The 20,000-nt window shown below is 40.0% G+C and overlaps 2 protein-coding genes across 3 annotated transcripts in view; one reads left to right on the plus strand and one right to left on the minus strand.

Annotated features, from left to right (window-relative positions):
- sema3c (sema domain, immunoglobulin domain (Ig), short basic domain, secreted, (semaphorin) 3C) overlaps nt 1-10,124 on the plus strand; it is a 59,976-nt gene extending 49,852 nt beyond the window's left edge. For both annotated transcript variants that reach the window (XM_053688155.1, XM_053688156.1), the window contains 4 exons: nt 1,642-1,799; nt 1,904-1,971; nt 2,063-2,193; nt 3,909-10,124. In XM_053688155.1, the coding sequence (XP_053544130.1) occupies nt 1,642-1,799; nt 1,904-1,971; nt 2,063-2,193; nt 3,909-4,283 (732 nt within the window). In that variant the 3' untranslated portion in view covers nt 4,284-10,124. The remainder of the gene's footprint in view (nt 1-1,641; nt 1,800-1,903; nt 1,972-2,062; nt 2,194-3,908) is intronic.
- Nucleotides 10,125-11,507: 1,383 nt separating this feature from the next.
- cd36 (CD36 molecule (thrombospondin receptor)) overlaps nt 11,508-20,000 on the minus strand; it is a 21,580-nt gene continuing 13,087 nt past the window's right edge. Inside the window, exons 8-12 of the mRNA XM_017494354.3 lie at nt 16,332-16,516; nt 15,213-15,331; nt 13,287-13,360; nt 13,131-13,185; nt 11,508-12,464 (exon numbers count right to left, since the gene is read on the minus strand). Coding sequence (XP_017349843.1) covers nt 12,288-12,464; nt 13,131-13,185; nt 13,287-13,360; nt 15,213-15,331; nt 16,332-16,516 — 610 coding nt within the window. The 3' untranslated portion in view covers nt 11,508-12,287. The remainder of the gene's footprint in view (nt 12,465-13,130; nt 13,186-13,286; nt 13,361-15,212; nt 15,332-16,331; nt 16,517-20,000) is intronic.

A 20,000-nucleotide genomic window follows, 5' to 3' on the forward strand; every position in this document is an offset into this window, starting at 1 on the left:
ATGAGTGAGTGAATTATATTGTGAATGGATGAATGAGTGAGTGAGTGAATTATATTGTGAATGGATGAATGAATGAGTGAGTGAATTATATTGTGAATGGATGGATGGATGAGTGAATTATATTGTGAATGGATGGATGGATGAGTGAATTATATTGTGAATGGATGAATGAGTGAGTGAGTGAATTATATTGTGAATGGATGAATGAGTGAATTATATTGTGAATGAATGAATGGATGAGTGAGTGAATTATATTGTGAATGGATGAATGAGTGAGTGAATTATATTGTGAATGAATGGATGAATGAGTGAGTGAATTATATTGTGAATGAATGGATGAATGAGTGAGTGAATTATATTGTGAATGAATGGATGGATGAGTGAGTGAATTATATTGTGAATGGATGAATGAGTGAGTGAATTATATTGTGAATGAATGGATGAATGAGTGAGTGAATTATATTGTGAATGAATGGATGAATGAGTGAGTGAATTATATTGTGAATGAATGGATGGATGAGTGAGTGAATTATATTGTGAATGGATGGATGAGTGAATGAATTATATTGTGAATGGATGGATGAATGAGTGAGTGAATTATATTGTGAATGGATGAATGAGTGAGTGAATTATATTGTGAATGGATGGATGAATGAGTGAGTGAATTATATTGTGAATGGATGAATGAGTGAGTGAATTATATTGTGAATGAATGGATGAATGAGTGAGTGAATTATATTGTGAATGAATGGATGAATGAGTGAGTGAATTATATTGTGAATGAATGGATGGATGAGTGAGTGAATTATATTGTGAATGGATGGATGAGTGAATGAATTATATTGTGAATGGATGGATGAATGAGTGAGTGAATTATATTGTGAATGGATGAATGAGTGAATGAATTATATTGTGAATGGATGGATGAATGAGTGAGTGAATTATATTGTGAATGGATGAATGAGTGAGTGAATTATATTGTGAATGGATGGATGAATGAGTGAGTGAATTATATTGTGAATGGATGAATGAGTGAGTGAATTATATTGTGAATGAATGGATGAATGAGTGAGTGAATTATATTGTGAATGAATGGATGAATGAGTGAGTGAATTATATTGTGAATGAATGGATGGATGAGTGAGTGAATTATATTGTGAATGGATGGATGAGTGAATGAATTATATTGTGAATGGATGGATGAATGAGTGAGTGAATTATATTGTGAATGGATGAATGAGTGAGTGAATTATATTGTGAATGAATGGATGAATGAGTGAGTGAATTATATTGTGAATGGATGAATGAATGAGTGAGTGAATTATATTGTGAATGGATGAATGAATGAGTGAGTGAATTATATTGTGAATGGATGGATGAATGAGTGAGTGAATTATATTGTGAATGGATGAATGAATGAATGAGTGAATTATATTGTGAATGGATGAATGAGTGAGTGAATTATATTGTGAATGGATGAATGAATGAATGAGTGAATTATATTGTGAATGGATGGATGAAAGAAATTGTGAATGGATGGATGAATGATTCAGAAGGGAGGTTTTTATATAATATTTTTGTTGCACATGTGATGTGCATGTCTTAAACGTGTGTGTGTGTGTGTGTGTGTGTGTGTTACAGCAACAGCTGTACGTGAGTTCGGAGTATGGCGTATCCCAGGTGTCCCTGCACCGTTGCCATGCCTACGGCTCAGCGTGTGCAGACTGCTGTTTGGCCCGGGACCCGTACTGCGCCTGGGACGGGCGGAGCTGCTCTCCATTCTACCCTACAGGAAAGAGGTGTGTATACACACACACACACACACACACACACACACACACACACACACACACAGTATTTAAAACAGAAGGTCTTATGATTTGGAATGTGGTTATGATTTCAGGAGGAGCAGAAGGCAGGACATCATGCACGGAAATCCACTCACGCAGTGTCGAGGCTTCAATCTGAAAGGTGCTGTTACTTATACTTCACAGCAACACACACTACTTAATTACATACTTGATTCCTACATCGTGTGTGTGTGTGTGTGTGTGTGTTTCAGCCTACAGGAACGCAGTGGAGATGTCTCAGTATGGAGTAAAGAATAACACCACGTTTCTCGAATGTTCTCCCAAATCACCACAAGCCTCCGTGCAGTGGCTCATCCAGAGAGAGAACGACCGCAGGAAAGAGGTCAGCACACACACACACACACACATACGCACACAAACACACACACATACACACAAACACACGCACACAAACACACACCCATATACACACACACACACACTACTACAGAACTTGTACCTAAACTCGCACCACACAGCACTAATTATTGTGATCCCTTTAATATATGACTCCTGACTCAGTGACTCAGTGACTCAGTGACTCAGTGATTATGTAACAGTTATTTACACTCCTCTGAGTCATCATTAATCCTCTCAGCCAATCAGATTCATTCATTCATTCATTCATTCATAATGAAGGAGAGTTGAGATTTAACTTGATGTTTAAAGCCTGTGATTGCATGAAGCTGAAAATGATGGAAGGATGACGGAGTGAAAGCAAAGAGGGAAGCGAACACGGATAGAATAAAAGTAGAACGAAAGAAAGAATAAAGTAAAGAAAAAGAAATGAATAAATGAAACAAGCAAAAAAGTAGAGAAACAAGTTAAATGATTTTAGAAACAAATGAAAGGAAGGAAGAAAGGAAGGAAGACAGAAAGAAAGAAAGAAATAAAGAAAGAAAGAAAGGAAGGAAGGAAGAAAGAAAGAAAGAAAGGAAGAAAGAAAGAAAGAAAGGAAGGAAGACAGAAAGGAAGGAAGGAAGAAAGGAAGGAAGGAAGAAAGGAAGGAAGACAGAAAGGAAGGAAGAAAGGAAGGAAGGAAGGAAGAAAGAAAGGAAGGAAGAAAGGAAGGAAGAAAGGAAGGTAGGAAGAAAGAAAGGAAGGAAGAAAGGAAGGAAGACAGAAAGGAAGGAAGGAAGGAAGGAAGAAAGAAAGGAAGGAAGAAAGGAAGGAAGAAAGGAAGGTAGGAAGAAAGAAAGGAAGGAAGGAAGGAAGGAAGACAGAAAGGAAGGAAGGAAGGAAGGAAGAAAGGAAGGAAGGAAGAAAGGAAGGAAGGAAGAAAGAAAGGAAGGAAGAAAGAAAGGAAGGAAGACAGAAAGGAAGGAAGGAAGGAAGAAAGGAAGGAAGGAAGGAAGGAACTTGACTGAATTTGACTGAAGGAAGCAAATGAAGAAGAGAAACTAAAAGAGAAAACGGAAGGAAAACCTAAATGATTAAAGAGAAAGACGGAGAGAAAAAGAAAGAGAGGTTCTGAGAAGCGGTGAGTGAACCGAACACTGCGTCTGAGTGTTTCAGGGAGAAATAGTCACACTTTCATCTGAAACACTTTCAACTGTATAAAGTTTATAAACACGCTAAACGCTAGTACAGTTCTGTATAAAAGCCGAGTCTCTGCACCATAAACACCTCCCACTGACCCCAGTACCGACCCAGGCGGAGGAGGCGGAGGAGGCGGAGGAGGAGGAGAAAACACCGGCTGCTTTACCTCAGATTGTGGATTAGCCAAAGCAACCTGCTAGCGCCTCCACAGTGAGGTGAAATTCCCCTCAGATCAGGAACACATGTTCAACACACAACAAGACATCACAACATCGTTCATTCCATACTCCTCTTCTAATATTAGCATTCCGGCTAACAACTATGAGAAAACAATGAGTACATCACTGTTTGCTAGCTAACACGTGCTAATAGCGTAGTTAGCAGCTTGTAAAAGCGTAGCAAAGACATGATACACACATGAGCTCCCATTTAGATGTTAGATGTGTAAACTGGCTCTTCACTCACTGTCATGTTGTGTGTGTGTGTGTGTGTGTGTGTGTGTGTGTGTGTGTGTTGCAGGTGAAGATGAGCGAGCGTGTCGTAGCGACGGAGTACGGCCTCCTGATCCGCTCGGTGCAGTTCTCTGATCAGGGCATGTATCACTGCATCGCCACGGAGAACGGCTTCAAGCGGACGCTCGCCAAGATCCGGCTTCATGTGCTGAGTGAGGCGCTACTGAGCGCGCTCAGCGACAAGCACTCGTCGCCATGGAAACCCAGAGCGCTGGCGTCGGCCCTGGGCCCGGCTGAGACGCTCGCCATGCAGCAGTACTGCAAAGAACGACAGCAGCTGCAGAGCTTCCGGGTAAATCCACGAGGAGACCTGGGGAAACTCAAACCACTGCTGCAGAACCGCAAGAGCCGGAACCGACGGAACCACCCACACACCGAGTAGAACACGACAAGAAACAAGGACTAACAGGAGGTCCTGGGGGTGGGAACAAGGGCGGAGCTTAGGTTGAATTTATCAGCCAATCACAAATGTCACTACAGATCGTTTTTTTTTTTTCTACATTTCATATTTATAATAATTTAGCAACATTAGCTGAGCTAGACAGGTAGCTAAGTCTGATGCTAAGCCCCTAGCTTAACGTAGCATAAAAAAATACTGGTTTTAATTACACCGTATAATAGTTTAGCAATATTAGCTAAGCTACCCAGCTACCTAAACACAACCTGCATTAATGTTACGCAGATAGCTAGCTAAATAGTAGCACCATCATTTGCATACTAGAACCTGGTTGGCTCTTATAATTTGTGATGAAGTAACACTCTTATTTGCATATTCAGCCTGATTGGCTCTTATATATCTGTTACGTCTTTGTTAACTCATGTTAGCTTAAAGTCTATTGTGCAAATAAAATTATTTGTCAAGTTTTCCATTAAGTAAACAATTATAGGCTGATTTATTGGCTGATCAAAACCACTAGCTAATAAACTAGCTAAAGTTCGCGAGATGACGTTAGATTATTTAAAAGTATTTATTATTTAAATTATTTTAAAGCTAATTAAATCCAACAGCCAAGTTTGCTAGCAATAAACATCGGTAGGGATAATTTGTTAGCTAGAGAGTATTTTATTCTGCTATTCGAAACTGGAGTCAAACTTGCTAGCATGGTAGTTAATCAAGTTTGCTGGGACAATGGCTAATCATTGATTGTGTAGTTAATACGATTAGCCATGTTCCTTAGCAAGATAGCTAACTTAGATTTAACTGTCATATTGTGTAATTAAAACCTTGCTAGTCGGCTAGTTCACATTATGCTAGCTATAATTATGTTATTAAAATCAGTAGCTAGGTTTACTAGCAAAACAGCTAAACTTTATTGTTCTGTAAACCAGTAGCTAAGTCTACTAGCCAAGCTAGCTAACATCACATGACGAACTTAGCGATTGGACGATCAGGTTGAACTTGAGCTTCGTCCTTGTTGAGATCTTCAGGACGTGAAAACGGAGGACTGACGGGAAACGTGTTTTCCAAATGAAGCAGAAAGAAGGGGAGACGGACAGACAGATGGAGGAGAGGAACGCAGAAGAGGAGCAGAAACGTTTAGAGGAGATTTATGACGTGTGGAGGAACGAAAAGAAGGAAAAAAGGAGAACTTTCAAATTCTCTAATACAGACCTGATGTCTTTATTTACAGCTTCAGTACAGGAGCTTTTAACCTGCATGATGTTACGCTGACCAGATGACTGTGATACACACACACACACACACATATACATACACACACATATACATACACACACATATACATACACACACACACACACACACACACACACACACACACACACACACACACATACACACCCCCTAAAGAGCCGTGATGAACTACAGCATGTCTTAATTTATTTTATTTTTTAAAAGTTTTTGTAGTAATTATGCAGGACAGTAATTGTTAGCTACAATTGGTATAAATTGTGTTCAAACCGTTTACAAAAAAACAAAATGAAAAAAAAATTGCGGCGAGCGAACACGGTGCGAAAACAAAAACGAGAGAGAAATGTTCCCAAAAATTGCAAGCAGTGGGTTTATCCACTTTGGATTCAATTCATACATTCATAACGTACACATATGAAATATGCTAATTGTTCAGCCAGAGTTCATGGGTAACATTTGCCAATTTGAACCTGATTGGTTCTTATATTTTGTTACGCAGTGATACTGTCATTCGCATACTATAACCTGACTGGCTCATTTACATACAATGGGATTGGCTGATTTGCATACTAGAACCCGAATTGACTCATTTGAACACTAGAATCTGCTTGGCTGATTTACATACTACACCCTAATTGGCTTAATTGTATACTAGAACCTGATTGACTGATTTGCATACTATAAACCGATTAGCCTATTTGCATACTACAACCTAATCGGCTCATTTGTATATAGCAAACCTTATTGGCTCATTTACATACTATAAACTGATTTGCATACTGCAACCTGATTTTCAGGGCTGATTTTCCTATTACAACCTGATTGGCTGACTCGCATACTACAACCTAATTGAGTCATTTGCATACTAGAACTTGATTGGCTGATTTGCATACTACACCCTAATCAGCTCATTTGCATACTAGAACCTGATTGACTGATTTGCATACTAGAACCTAATCAGCTCATTTGCATACAGCAACCCTGATTGGCTCATGTGCATACTATTAACTGATTTGCATACTGAAACCTGATTTGCATACTTGAACCTGATGGGCTGATTTTCGTATTACAACCTGACTGGATGATTTGAATACTACAACATAATTGGCTAATTTGCATACTAGAACAAAGGCTAACAGAAGCTTTCTCTGATTTGCACTCGCAGGACACACACACACACACACACACACACTTTAAACAGACCCTGTCACACAGGAGTTAGCTGTTTAGCAGTGTGGAACGTACCACACGTCTCTTGTAAAATGTTCTGCTTGTGTAATGGGAATTCCGCGCAGATGATTTAAGGGTTTGAGGGTCTGAGATGAAAACGTGCTGGAGAGACCAACGTACAATCCAGCTGTGTGACAGATGTTAGAGAAAAAAACAGAGAGAGAGAGAGATGTATGAGGAAAATATTATTGTACTCCAGGACGTCTTTTCGCCATCTCAGCTGTTAATTAAATGCGTTAAGCAGAAGTATCGCCTTCTCCAACTTCAAATTCGTCCAGAATCTTAAAGAAATGCTCCCAAGTGTCACTCATTTGGATTTGCCCGTGTTCACAATGTTTGCTAACGACACTGTATGAAAAGGGCGGAGATTATGCTAAATTCACCCAGCCAATCACGAACCTCGTCACCAACCCTGTTACCTACAGTATGCACTAAATTTGATCAGCCAATCACAAACTTGATCATTTTTGCTAATGTTAGCTAGGCGACATAAACAGCTATCTAGCATAATGTATGCATAATGTATGCGAAGTATGACGCAGAGACATATAAGGAAAGCTAGCAGTGATGTCATGTGATCAAGTGTGTGATTGGCTGATTAAAGTAAACACTGTTATTCCAAAACGTGTGTGTGTGTGTGTGTGTGTGTGTGTGTGTGTGTGTGTGGTATTTAGTCCACTGATCCCCCTTCATAATTCACAGTGTAAGTGAGATGTACAGATTTATTTAAAGCGCTGTTGCTGTTGTTGTTGTTGTTGTTGTTGTGTAAAGTGTTTGTGAAAATGCGCATGGTGTTAATTACTTCAGGTTCGTTTGAACTCAGCCGGACTCAGGAGACGGGTTTAATACGAAGACTAGATTTTTAAAATCACACAATGACGTCGGTTTAGGAATTCAGGAATGATGTGTTTTTACTTTTTTATAAGGAATTAGGTTCACGTTCCTGACTAACCTTTCAGTACAGGTCAAAGTTCAGACAGACAGGTAGAGAGGACAGACAGAGCAATAAACAAGCAGACAGACAGGCACAAAGTCAGGCAGATAGACAGAAATAAATACAGACAGACGGGTAGAGAGATCCGGAGACAGATGGACGCTCCAGCAGACAGACAGACGTAGATACACTGACAGACAGAAAGACAAAGTCTGACAGACGAACTCATAGACAAACAGAAAGTCAGATAGATAGATGGATAGATAGATAGATGGATAGATAGATAGATAGATAGATAGATGGATAGATAGATAGATAGATAGATGGATAGATAGATAGATGGATAGATGGATAGATAGATAGATAGATGGATAGATGGATAGATAGATAGATAGGTAGATAGATAGATAGATAGATAGATAGATAGATAGATAGATAGGTAGATAGATAGATAGATAGATAGGTAGATAGATAGATAGATGGATAGATAGATAGGTACATAAACAGGCATGCAGAAAGTCAGATAGGCAGAAAAACACATAGATGGAAAGTTAAGTGTGTGTGTATATAGATAGACAGATTTGATAGTTTGACAGTTTGGTAGATAGAGATGGACACAGACAGACAGACAGACAGACAGACAGACAGACAGTTTGATAGATAGAGATGGACACAGACAGACAGACAGACAGTAGAGATGGACACAGACAGACAGACAGACAAACAGACAGTTTGATAGATAGAGATGGACACAGACAGACAGACAGACAGACAGACAGACAGTGATAGATAGAGATGGACACAGACAGACAGACAAACAGACAGTTTGATAGATAGACATGGACACAGACAGACAGACAGTTTGATAGATAGACATGGACACAGACAGACAGACAGTTTGATAGATAGAGATGGACACAGACAGACAGACAGACAGACAGTTTGATAGATAGAGATGGACACAGACAGACAGACAGTTTGATAGATAGAGATGGACACAGACAGACAGACAGACAGACAGACAGTTTGATAGATAGAGATGGACACAGACAGACAGACAGACAGACAGTTTGATAGATAGAGATGGACACAGACAGACAGACAGACAGACAGTTTGATAGATAGAGATGGACACAGACAGACAGACAGACAGACAGTTTGATAGATAGAGATGGACACAGACAGACAGACAGTTTGATAGATAGATATGGACACAGACAGACAGACAGTTTGATAGATAGACATGGACACAGACAGACAGACAGACAGACAGTTTGATAGATAGAGATGGACACAGACAGACAGACAGTTTGATAGATAGAGATGGACACAGACAGACAGACAGACAGACAGTTTGATAGATAGAGATGGACACAGACAGACAGACAGACAGACAGTTTGATAGATAGAGATGGACACAGACAGACAGACAGACAGACAGTTTGATAGATAGAGATGGACACAGACAGACAGACAGACAGACAGTTTGATAGATAGAGATGGACACAGACAGACAGACAGACAGACAGTTTGATAGATAGAGATGGACACAGACAGACAGACAGACAGACAGTTTGATAGATAGAGATGGACACAGACAGACAGACAGACAGACAGACAGTTTGATAGATAGAGATGGACACAGACAGAGACAGACAGACAGTTTGATAGATAGAGATGGACACAGACAGACAGACAGACAGTTTGATAGATAGAGATGGACACAGACAGACAGACAGTTTGATAGATAGAGATGGACACAGACAGACAGACAGTTTGATAGATAGAGATGGACACAGACAGACAGACAGACAGACAGTTTGATAGATAGAGATGGACACAGACAGACAGACAGTTTGATAGATAGAGATGGACACAGACAGACAGACAGTCTGATAGATAGATGAATGTAATACTATAATATATTCATTAGTGTTTAGACAGACGTGTTGATCACATGACCAACAGCAATAATTTTTTTTTTTTTTTTTACAGATAAAAGCAGGAGGTCATGTGACACACAGCTAACACAGTTTGTAGTTAGTGAGGTAGTGTTAGAAACTTTAACACCCCCCCCCGGTCTCCTGAGGTGGCGCTGTTAAAGTCGGGCTTCCCAAAACTCACGAGCTTTATTCCTTTCTCTCTCCGTTTCCGACAGTCTGCCCTTCTGCAGAGTACTGACTTTAACGCATAAATAAACGGATGAACGGCACCGCGGCTCTGTAATGCTATAATACTATAATACTGTAATACTGTAATGTTGTGATGTTGGAATGTTCCTGCAGATGAAAAAGAGGTCTGGAGGTGGAATGTGTTTTCTTTCCCCCCGATGTTGTGCTAAATGTTGTGTGTTTCTATTTATTAATGTTATCAGCCTGAATCTTTGCATTAAACACTCAGTAAAATGAGCGCAGTGTGTTTTCTCTTCACGCTTTTCAGACGTTTCCCGTCAGCCCCGGCGCTTCACGTTACTCGCGTGAGTCACGTTATAATCTAACGTGACTCTAATCTAATCTATTTTCCTATAACAGCACGACCCCCAAGTGTTTAATTCCTCAGTGTTAATGTTCGTGTTACATCATAGAGAACCTAACCAGTCGTTCCCTCACCATCTCTCTCTCTCTCTCTCTCTTTTTCTCTCTTTCTCTCTCTGTCTCTCACTCTCTCGCTCTCATCGAGAACCCGTAAACTCCTCCGTGCTGAAGATGTCAGGACATCACAGCTTCACATCTGACGCTGGCACCGGAGACTCCTTCCTTAAATGTTAAATAGACGTCTCCTCGGCGTTCGAGAAGACTTCGAACACGTCAGTGAAAAATCCCACACGGGTTTTTTAAATCCGTTCACCGCTAGCGCCGCGTTCGCTGCGCCAGTCCGCGTGAGGGAGCTGTTACTATAGAAACCATAACATAGAATGAGCGCGTTAACAGCTAATAGAAACCCGCGCTGCTGTCAGAGATGCCCTTATCGAAAACTAATCAACACCTTCGTCGGACCAATCACGATCCGGGTGAGCTGTAATCGCGGAATGACCACCTGAGGCCACAGAATCCGTCTCTGAATTTAAACTGGATTGAGAGCGCGCAATATTTATCAACGTTGCTCATTTTACAACAAAATGAACACGCTAATTGAGATCTACTGATAACACGCAGCAGAACACACACAAAGACGGCAGCAGTGAGGTAACCGAGGTGCGCTAGACTCTAGAACTGTACTAGACTCCATTTTAATGGGCTTTTTATACGTCTCCAGGTGGAAACCGTCTCCGTTTAAATCTTTCAGCTTTGGCAGAAACATCACACACAATCGTCTGGAGGAAATCTTTCCGAGACGAGGTTCATACAGATGTTATTAAGCTGTGAAGTCTGTCTGGGATGGATTCAGTAAACAGTAAAAAAAAAAAAACAACTTGATTCCAAGAGACTCGAGTCACATCTCAACTATACCGCCTAAGTAGGCATTTTCAGCCACGCATACACTGTCACGTATGAGAAAATCGCAAAAAAAACAAGCACTGTGAGGCGTTTAAATCTTAACAACTGACTCACTCTTACATAAAACACTATTAATAAAAACTATTATTAAGGATTTTTCATTTGTCTTACACCTGTACTGTAGAGTAGTTGTTTGTTGCTCGTGTTTTAAACATGTCCAGCAGGTGGCGATGTTGCTTCAGGAGAAATGCACTAGAGATCCTGGGCCGTGACGTAGGGACTGAAGCTCCAAACTGAGCAGGTGGACATTACATTGAATTAACACAAACAACACACAAACTTTATACAAAAATGAATAAATAAAGAACTGCGATTTGTTTTGGGTTTTTTTTTTACATTCTTTTTTTTTTTATTGGCCGCAAACTGAAATACAACTTATTTTTATAATATTGATACATCGTTACAGTACTGAATAATTACTATAAACATATACTGTGTATTTAAAAAAAATACAGCATTAAAGGAAGAATTTATCCAGAATTTCACTTCTGTCATTCTGCACTGGAGCTAAATGTAAGAGACGTTTGTCCCGGTATTTGTCTCAGAATTATATTTAAACGTATGAATAAAATAGCAGAATTAAATACGCCTATTATTATTATTATTATTATTATTACTGTCATCTGAATCACTTCTATGCATTCAGGAAGGACGCGATTCAGTTTGATTAACGTTAAACTGGTAGCTGTAAAGTTTTCCTTACACATTAGCCGTTAGCCTGTTAGCTCCAGTGCAAAACGAAAGACTTCACATGCTAAACATGTCTTGGCTGATTCGCAAAATCTGAGGGAAAATCAGGGTGAAGTTTTTTTTTTTTTAGGGTTTTAACTTTATAGATGTTTAAATAAAATGTTAAAAGGTAAAGTGTTAACTGAAAGCAAGTCCGTATACGTGTCGCGTTAGCGGTAAAATTTTCCTTAAAGCTTGTCCTGACCCTCCAGCACCCCCTGGTGGAAGCTAGTATAGTTGCGTATTTGTGCCATTAGTGTTGCCGTACTTAAGTGCCGTGTAGTTTCCTGAGCAGGAGCATTTGCTACAGTCTTGATGTTAATCGCTGTGTAAACACGTCACGCTTTATGCTACTAACGATATGCGACTCTGGCGGTTCACCACACACACTCCGATCAGACACAGCACCAGCATCACCGCTCCGGCCGATATCAGAGCGATCTGCACCGTCTCCAGCATGTCGATCCGGGCGAAGAGCTCCGCCTTAATCCTGTTTGCTGTGTCATCATCGAGCGCCGCCGTCTGAGTCACACACACACACACATCCACACACAGACACATACATTGTCAGATTTCAAGAGGTAAAGAAATAAATCATTAAAATAATAATAAACTGACAGACAGACTGACAGGGATGTTCACGGAGGTCGATCGATACCGATATCGCATTAATCGACCGATCGTTTTTAAAATTGATACCGAATGAAAACATGACGGTAAAAGATTGCTGAGCTTTATTACAAAAAATAAACAGTACTGTCTGTGCTTTTTTAAATGAAATAAAATATATAACTATTCATATATATTAACTATTTATAAATAGTAAAGTAAATAAAAGATATAAATACAAACTGAACCAAAAAGTAAAGCTCAGAATAACACATAAAAATAGAGACGTCCAAAATGAATCAAAAAACGTTTCAAATAACACAACAAAATTAGGCAGTGATGGTTTTTATTTCGCCTCTAGAGGCTGCTCTCGTGCCGTATAATGACAGTGGACGCTTTTCACCCGCAACGGATGCAACCGGGAAAATAACCGATAATAACCGACAGTTCCAGCAATTCGTTATAATGCCGATTACTCGCCGAAACCGATCGATCGGTCGACCTCGGGACGCTAGGATGGTAAATGAAAAGTAATTGATGAGCTGAGGATCTTATTCTACTCTATTGACCATCACTGACCTCGTTTAACCACAGGATGGGGAAGATGGTGTTCTCCTTCACTTTATTAAGGATCCTGAGACAGAAAGACAGTGAGGTCACATAGAAATCTGTAGAAATCCGTACATGTCCTGTAGAAACGGCAGCAGAGCTTTGGAATTATGTTCTGAAACCCACTTGATGTCCTTCGATGGGCCGTACATCATGTTGAGCTGAAGGCGTTTGGCGAACCTCAGCGTGAACCCTGTGAGCTGAGACACACGTAGAGCAGTTCACCGCACGCAAGGCAATGTGAGGATTACCCATAATACACTGCATTCGATTTAGCACTCGGAAATGTGCGTGAGCTTACCTAGCAAGCAGATGAAAGCTAGCAAGTGAATCTGATCTAGCAAACGAACGCAAACCAGAACGCGAAAGTAAACTAGCAAGCAGAAGATAACCCACCAAAGACACACAAACTAGCAAGTGAACGCTAACCGACAAGTGGAAGCAAACTAGCGAGCCAAGGTTAACCTAGCTACCAAAACGAAAACTAGCAAGTGAATGCAAACATGCAAACTACCTACAAAATAAAAGCAAACAAACTCAGAAGCAAAAACTAACTATCGAGTAAACACAAACTAACAAGCAAAAGCTAACCTAGCAAACAAACACAAACTAGAGAGTAAACACAAACTAGCAAGCAAAAGCTAACCTAGCAAACAAACACAAACTAGAGAGTAAACACAAACTAGCAAGCAAAAGCTAACCTAGCAAACAAACACAAACTAGAGAGTAAACACAAACTAGCAAGCAAAAGCTAACCTAGCAAACAAACACAAACTAGAGAGTAAACACAAACTAGCAAACAAAAGCTAACCTAGCAAACAAACACAAACTAGAGAGTAAACACAAACTAGCAAGCAAAAGCTAAAGTAGCAAACAAACACAAACTAGAGAGTAAACACAAACTAGCAAGCAAAAGCTAAAGTAGCAAACAAACACAAACTAGAGAGTAAACACAAACTAGCGAGCAAAAGCTAACCTAGCAAACAAACACAAACTATCGAGTAAACACAAACTAGCAAGCAAAAGCTAACCTAGCAAACAAACACAAACTAGAGAGTAAACACAAACTAGCGAGCAAAAGCTAACCTAGCAAACAAACACAAACTAGAGAGTAAACACAAACTAGCAAGCAAAAGCTAACCTAGCAAACAAACACAAACTAGAGAGTAAACACAAACTAGCGAGCAAAAGCTAAAGTAGCAAACAAACACAAACTAGAGAGTAAACACAAACTAGCAAGCAAAAGCTAACCTAGCAAACAAACACAAACTAGAGAGTAAACACAAACTAGCGAGCAAAAGCTAACCTAGCAAACAAACACAAACTAGAGAGTAAACACAAACTAGCAAGCAAAAGCTAAAGTAGCAAACAAACACAAACTAGAGAGTAAACACAAACTAGCTAGCAAAAGCTAAAGTAGCAAACAAACACAAACTAGAGAGTAAACACAAACTAGCAAGCAAAAGCTAAAGTAGCAAACAAACACAAACTAGAGAGTAAACACAAACTAGCAAGCAAAAGCTAAAGTAGCAAACAAACACAAACTAGAGAGTAAACACAAACTAGCGAGCAAAAGCTAACCTAGCAAACAAACACAAACTATCGAGTAAACACAAACTAGCAAGCAAAAGCTAACCTAGCAAACAAACACAAACTAGAGAGTAAACACAAACTAGCAAACAAAAGCTAACCTAGCAAACCAAATGTAAACTAGCAAGTGAAGGCTAACCTAGCAAGCAGACTCAAACTAGCAAGTAAACTGAAACTAGTAAGCAAAAGCTGACATATCAAACACACAAACTAGCAAGTGAAAAGTAACTTAGCAAGTAAACACAAACTATAGAGTAAACACAAACTAGCAAGCGGACGCAAACTAGCGAGTAAACACAAACTAGCAAGCAAAAGTTAAGGTAGTAAACAAACACATTTTCGCAAGTGAACACAGACTACAGTTCACCCCGTCTACAGTCCTGAACTTCCTTTTAGTGCCGTAAGCAGGGAGTGAAGCTGACCGTCTCCTGCGCTGTTTAATGTTCTAGCATGAACTTTTACCGGTTCCACGTCCAGATAAGTGGAGTGTTCCTCAGGGTTCGGGTTTAAACCATGAACGAGTTCCAGCAGCTCCTTACTGCCGTGGAGGAAATGAGGGAGGGAAATGAACACAGTAGCACCTGAAAGACACACACACACACACACACACACACACACACACACACACACACACACACACGTCTCACTACAGGGAGATGAGATCAGACGTAGCGGAGCATTACAAATTCAGAGATCGTGCACCACGTGTTACAAGCTGGAGGCTGGAGGCAGGTCTGAGTTCGTCTGAGTTTTTTTTTTAAAGGTAACCTAGTGAAGAAAAACTAACACAGCAAATGAAAGCTAAACTAACGATTGAAGAAAAGATCACCTACAAAAGCAAAAGCTTACCTACATAGCAAATGCAAATTAGCAAGCCACAAATAATCTAGCAGGAAAAGGCTAACCCGGTCAAAGAACACAAACTGGCAAGTGAAAAACAAACCTAGCAAGTAAACGCTAAGCTAGTGCTAAGTAGCAAATGAAGACTGACCTAGCAAGGGAAAGCTAGCCTCGCAATGAATATCTAACCAACAAAAAGAAGCTTACAGGTGGAACAAATACTTAGATGGAAAATGCAAACTAGCAAACAAAAGCTTACCTTCAACCGGTAAAACTGTGAGCAAAATCTTAGCAAACAAAACACAGTAAATCAATGTGAATTAGCAAATGGAAACTAGCCTAGCAAAGCGAGAGCTACATCAGTGAAGAAAAGCGACCAGAGATCATAAATGCAAACTCAGAAGGAAAAGCTAACCTAGCAAAGGCAAACTAGCAAGTGAAAGCTAATCTAGTGAACGGAAGCTAATGTTAACTGATGTCACTGGATCTTCTGTCAGACTCATACAAACTTCAGATTAACCGATTAGCAAAGTTGTGGCGTTCGCTCTGGTAGCGACCTCGGGACTGTGATCTCCTGATTGACGGTACCGGGTTATTGGTGCTGTTGAATCTTCTTAATGTTTAGTAGTCAGTGTGTTTATTTCTGACAGTTTCAGTAGTTCACTCGTCTTTTCCCGTGTTTCTGTTGTTGTCCTACTCTGGCTGTGAAACAAACACACACACACACACACACACACACACCTTTACACGGTTTGATGTCGAGCACGCCGGCTATGGTGCAGTTCCTTGTGGTCTCTTTGTTTGTGCAGTAGCACAGGTTGTCTGGATTGTCCACCGGGGAGGCGAAGGTTTGCGGCGGCAGCATGTAGCGATACACCGTGATCCCCTTCAGATCCACAGTGCCTTCGAACTCGGCCGAGACAGACCTGAGACAAAAGACACGATGAGGAAGAGGAGGGGAACAACAGAGACAAGAAGAATGTGGTTGATGGACAGCTTCATAATCAAATCTCACAGTTTATACACAAACTAGCGAGCGAAAGATAATCTAGCGAACGAGCACAAATTAGCGAGTGAAAGATAATCTAGCACACAAACACAAACTAGCGAGCGAAAGATAATCTAGCGAACGAGCACAAATTAGCGAGCGAAAGATAATCTAGCGAACGAGCACAAATTAGCGAGTGAAAGATAATCTAGCACACAAACACAAATTAGCGAGTAAAAGATAATCTAGCACACAAACACAAACTAGCAAGTGAAAGATAATCTAGCACACAAACACAAACTAGCGAGTGAAAGATAATCTAGCACACAAACACAAATTAGCGAGCGAAAGATAATCTAGCGAACGAGCACAAATTAGCGAGTGAAAGATAATCTAGCACACAAACACAAACTAGCGAGCGAAAGATAATCTAGCGAACGAGCACAAATTAGCGAGTGAAAGATAATCTAGCACACAAACACAAACTAGCGAGCGAAAGATAATCTAGCGAACGAGCACAAATTAGCGAGTGAAAGATAATCTAGCACACAAACACAAACTAGCGAGTAAAAGATAATCTAGCACACAAACACAAACTAGCGAGCGAAAGATAATCTAGCGAACGAGCACAAATTAGCGAGTGAAAGATAATCTAGCACACAAACACAAACTAGCGAGCGAAAGATAATCTAGCACACAAACACAAACTAGCGAGTAAAAGATAATCTAGCGAACGAGCACAAATTAGCGAGTGAAAGATAATCTAGCACACAAACACAAACTAGCGAGCGAAAGATAATCTAGCGAACGAGCACAAATTAGCGAGCGAAAGATAATCTAGCGAACGAGCACAAATTAGCGAGTGAAAGATAATCTAGCACACAAACACAAATTAGCGAGTAAAAGATAATCTAGCACACAAACACAAACTAGCAAGTGAAAGATAATCTAGCACACAAACACAAACTAGCGAGTGAAAGATAATCTAGCACACAAACACAAATTAGCGAGCGAAAGATAATCTAGCGAACGAGCACAAATTAGCGAGTGAAAGATAATCTAGCACACAAACACAAACTAGCGAGCGAAAGATAATCTAGCGAACGAGCACAAATTAGCGAGTGAAAGATAATCTAGCACACAAACACAAACTAGCGAGCGAAAGATAATCTAGCACACAAACACAAACTAGCGAGTAAAAGATAATCTAGCGAACGAGCACAAATTAGCGAGTGAAAGATAATCTAGCACACAAACACAAACTAGCGAGTAAAAGATAATCTAGCGAACGAGCACAAACTAGCGAGTAAAAGATAATCTAGCACACAAACACAAACTAGCGAGCGAAAGATAATCTAGCGAACGAGCACAAACTAGCGAGTGAAAGATAATCTAGCACACAAACACAAACTAGCGAGCGAAAGATAATCTAGCGAACGAGCACAAATTAGCGAGTGAAAGATAATCTAGCACACAAACACAAACTAGCGAGTAAAAGATAATCTAGCACACAAACACAAACTAGCGAGTAAAAGATAATCTAGCACACAAACACAAACTAGCGAGTGAAAGATAATCTAGCGAACGAGCACAAATTAGCGAGCGAAAGATAATCTAGCGAACGAGCACAAATTAGCGAGTGAAAGATAATCTAGCGAACGAGCACAAATTAGCGAGTGAAAGATAATCTAGCACACAAACACAAACTAGCGAGTAAAAGATAATCTAGCGAACGAGCACAAACTAGCGAGTAAAAGATAATCTAGCACACAAACACAAACTAGCGAGTGAAAGATAATCTAGCACACAAACACAAACTAGCGAGTAAAAGATAATCTAGCGAACGAGCACAAACTAGCGAGTAAAAGATAATCTAGCACACAAACACAAACTAGCGAGTGAAAGATAATCTAGCGAACGAGCACAAATTAGCGAGTGAAAGATAATCTAGCACACAAACACAAACTAGCGAGTGAAAGATAATCTAGCACACAAACACAAACTAGCGAGCGAAAGATAATCTAGCACACAAACACAAACTAGCGAGTGAAAGATAATCTAGCGAACGAGCACAAATTAGCGAGTGAAAGATAATCTAGCGAACGAGCACAAATTAGCGAGTGAAAGATAATCTAGCACACAAACACAAACTAGCGAGTAAAAGATAATCTAGCACACAAACACAAACTAGCGAGCGAAAGATAATCTAGCACACAAACACAAACTAGCGAGTGAAAGATAATCTAGCGAACGAGCACAAACTAGCGAGTAAAAGATAATCTAGCACACAAACACAAACTAGCGAGCGAAAGATAATCTAGCGAACGAGCACAAACGAGCGAGTGAAAGATAATCTAGCACACAAACACAAACTAGCGAGCGAAAGATAATCTAGCGAACGAGCACAAACTAGCGAGTGAAAGATAATCTAGCACACAAACACAAACTAGCGAGTAAAAGATAATCTAGCACACAAACACAAACTAGCGAGTAAAAGATAATCTAGCACACAAACACAAACTAGCGAGCGAAAGATAATCTAGCGAACGAGCACAAATTAGCGAGTGAAAGATAATCTAGCACACAAACACAAACTAGCGAGCGAAAGATAATCTAGCGAACGAGCACAAATTAGCGAGTGAAAGATAATCTAGCACACAAACACAAATTAGCGAGTGAAAGATAATCTAGCACACAAACACAAACTAGCGAGCGAAAGATAATCTAGCGAACGAGCACAAATTAGCGAGTGAAAGATAATCTAGCACACAAACACAAACTAGCGAGTAAAAGATAATCTAGCGAACGAGCACAAATTAGCGAGTGAAAGATAATCTAGCGAACGAGCACAAATTAGCGAGTGAAAGATAATCTAGCACACAAACACAAACTAGCGAGTGAAAGATAATCTAGCGAACGAGCACAAATTAGCGAGTGAAAGATAATCTAGCACACAAACACAAACTAGCGAGTAAAAGATAATCTAGCGAACGAGCACAAACTAGCGAGTAAAAGATAATCTAGCACACAAACACAAACTAGCGAGCGAAAGATAATCTAGCGAACGAGCACAAATTAGCGAGTGAAAGATAATCTAGCGAACGAGCACAAACTAGCGAGTGAAAGATAATCTAGCACACAAACACAAACTAGCGAGTAAAAGATAATCTAGCACACAAACACAAACTAGCGAGTAAAAGATAATCTAGCACACAAACACAAACTAGCGAGCGAAAGATAATCTAGCGAACGAGCACAAATTAGCGAGTGAAAGATAATCTAGCACACAAACACAAACTAGCGAGTAAAAGATAATCTAGCACACAAACACAAACTAGCGAGTAAAAGATAATCTAGCACACAAACACAAACTAGCGAGCGAAAGATAATCTAGCGAACGAGCACAAATTAGCGAGTGAAAG

This window comes from Ictalurus punctatus, chromosome 19 (assembly GCF_001660625.3).
Source record: "Ictalurus punctatus breed USDA103 chromosome 19, Coco_2.0, whole genome shotgun sequence".
In the NCBI taxonomy this organism is placed as follows: Eukaryota; Metazoa; Chordata; class Actinopteri; order Siluriformes; family Ictaluridae; genus Ictalurus; species Ictalurus punctatus.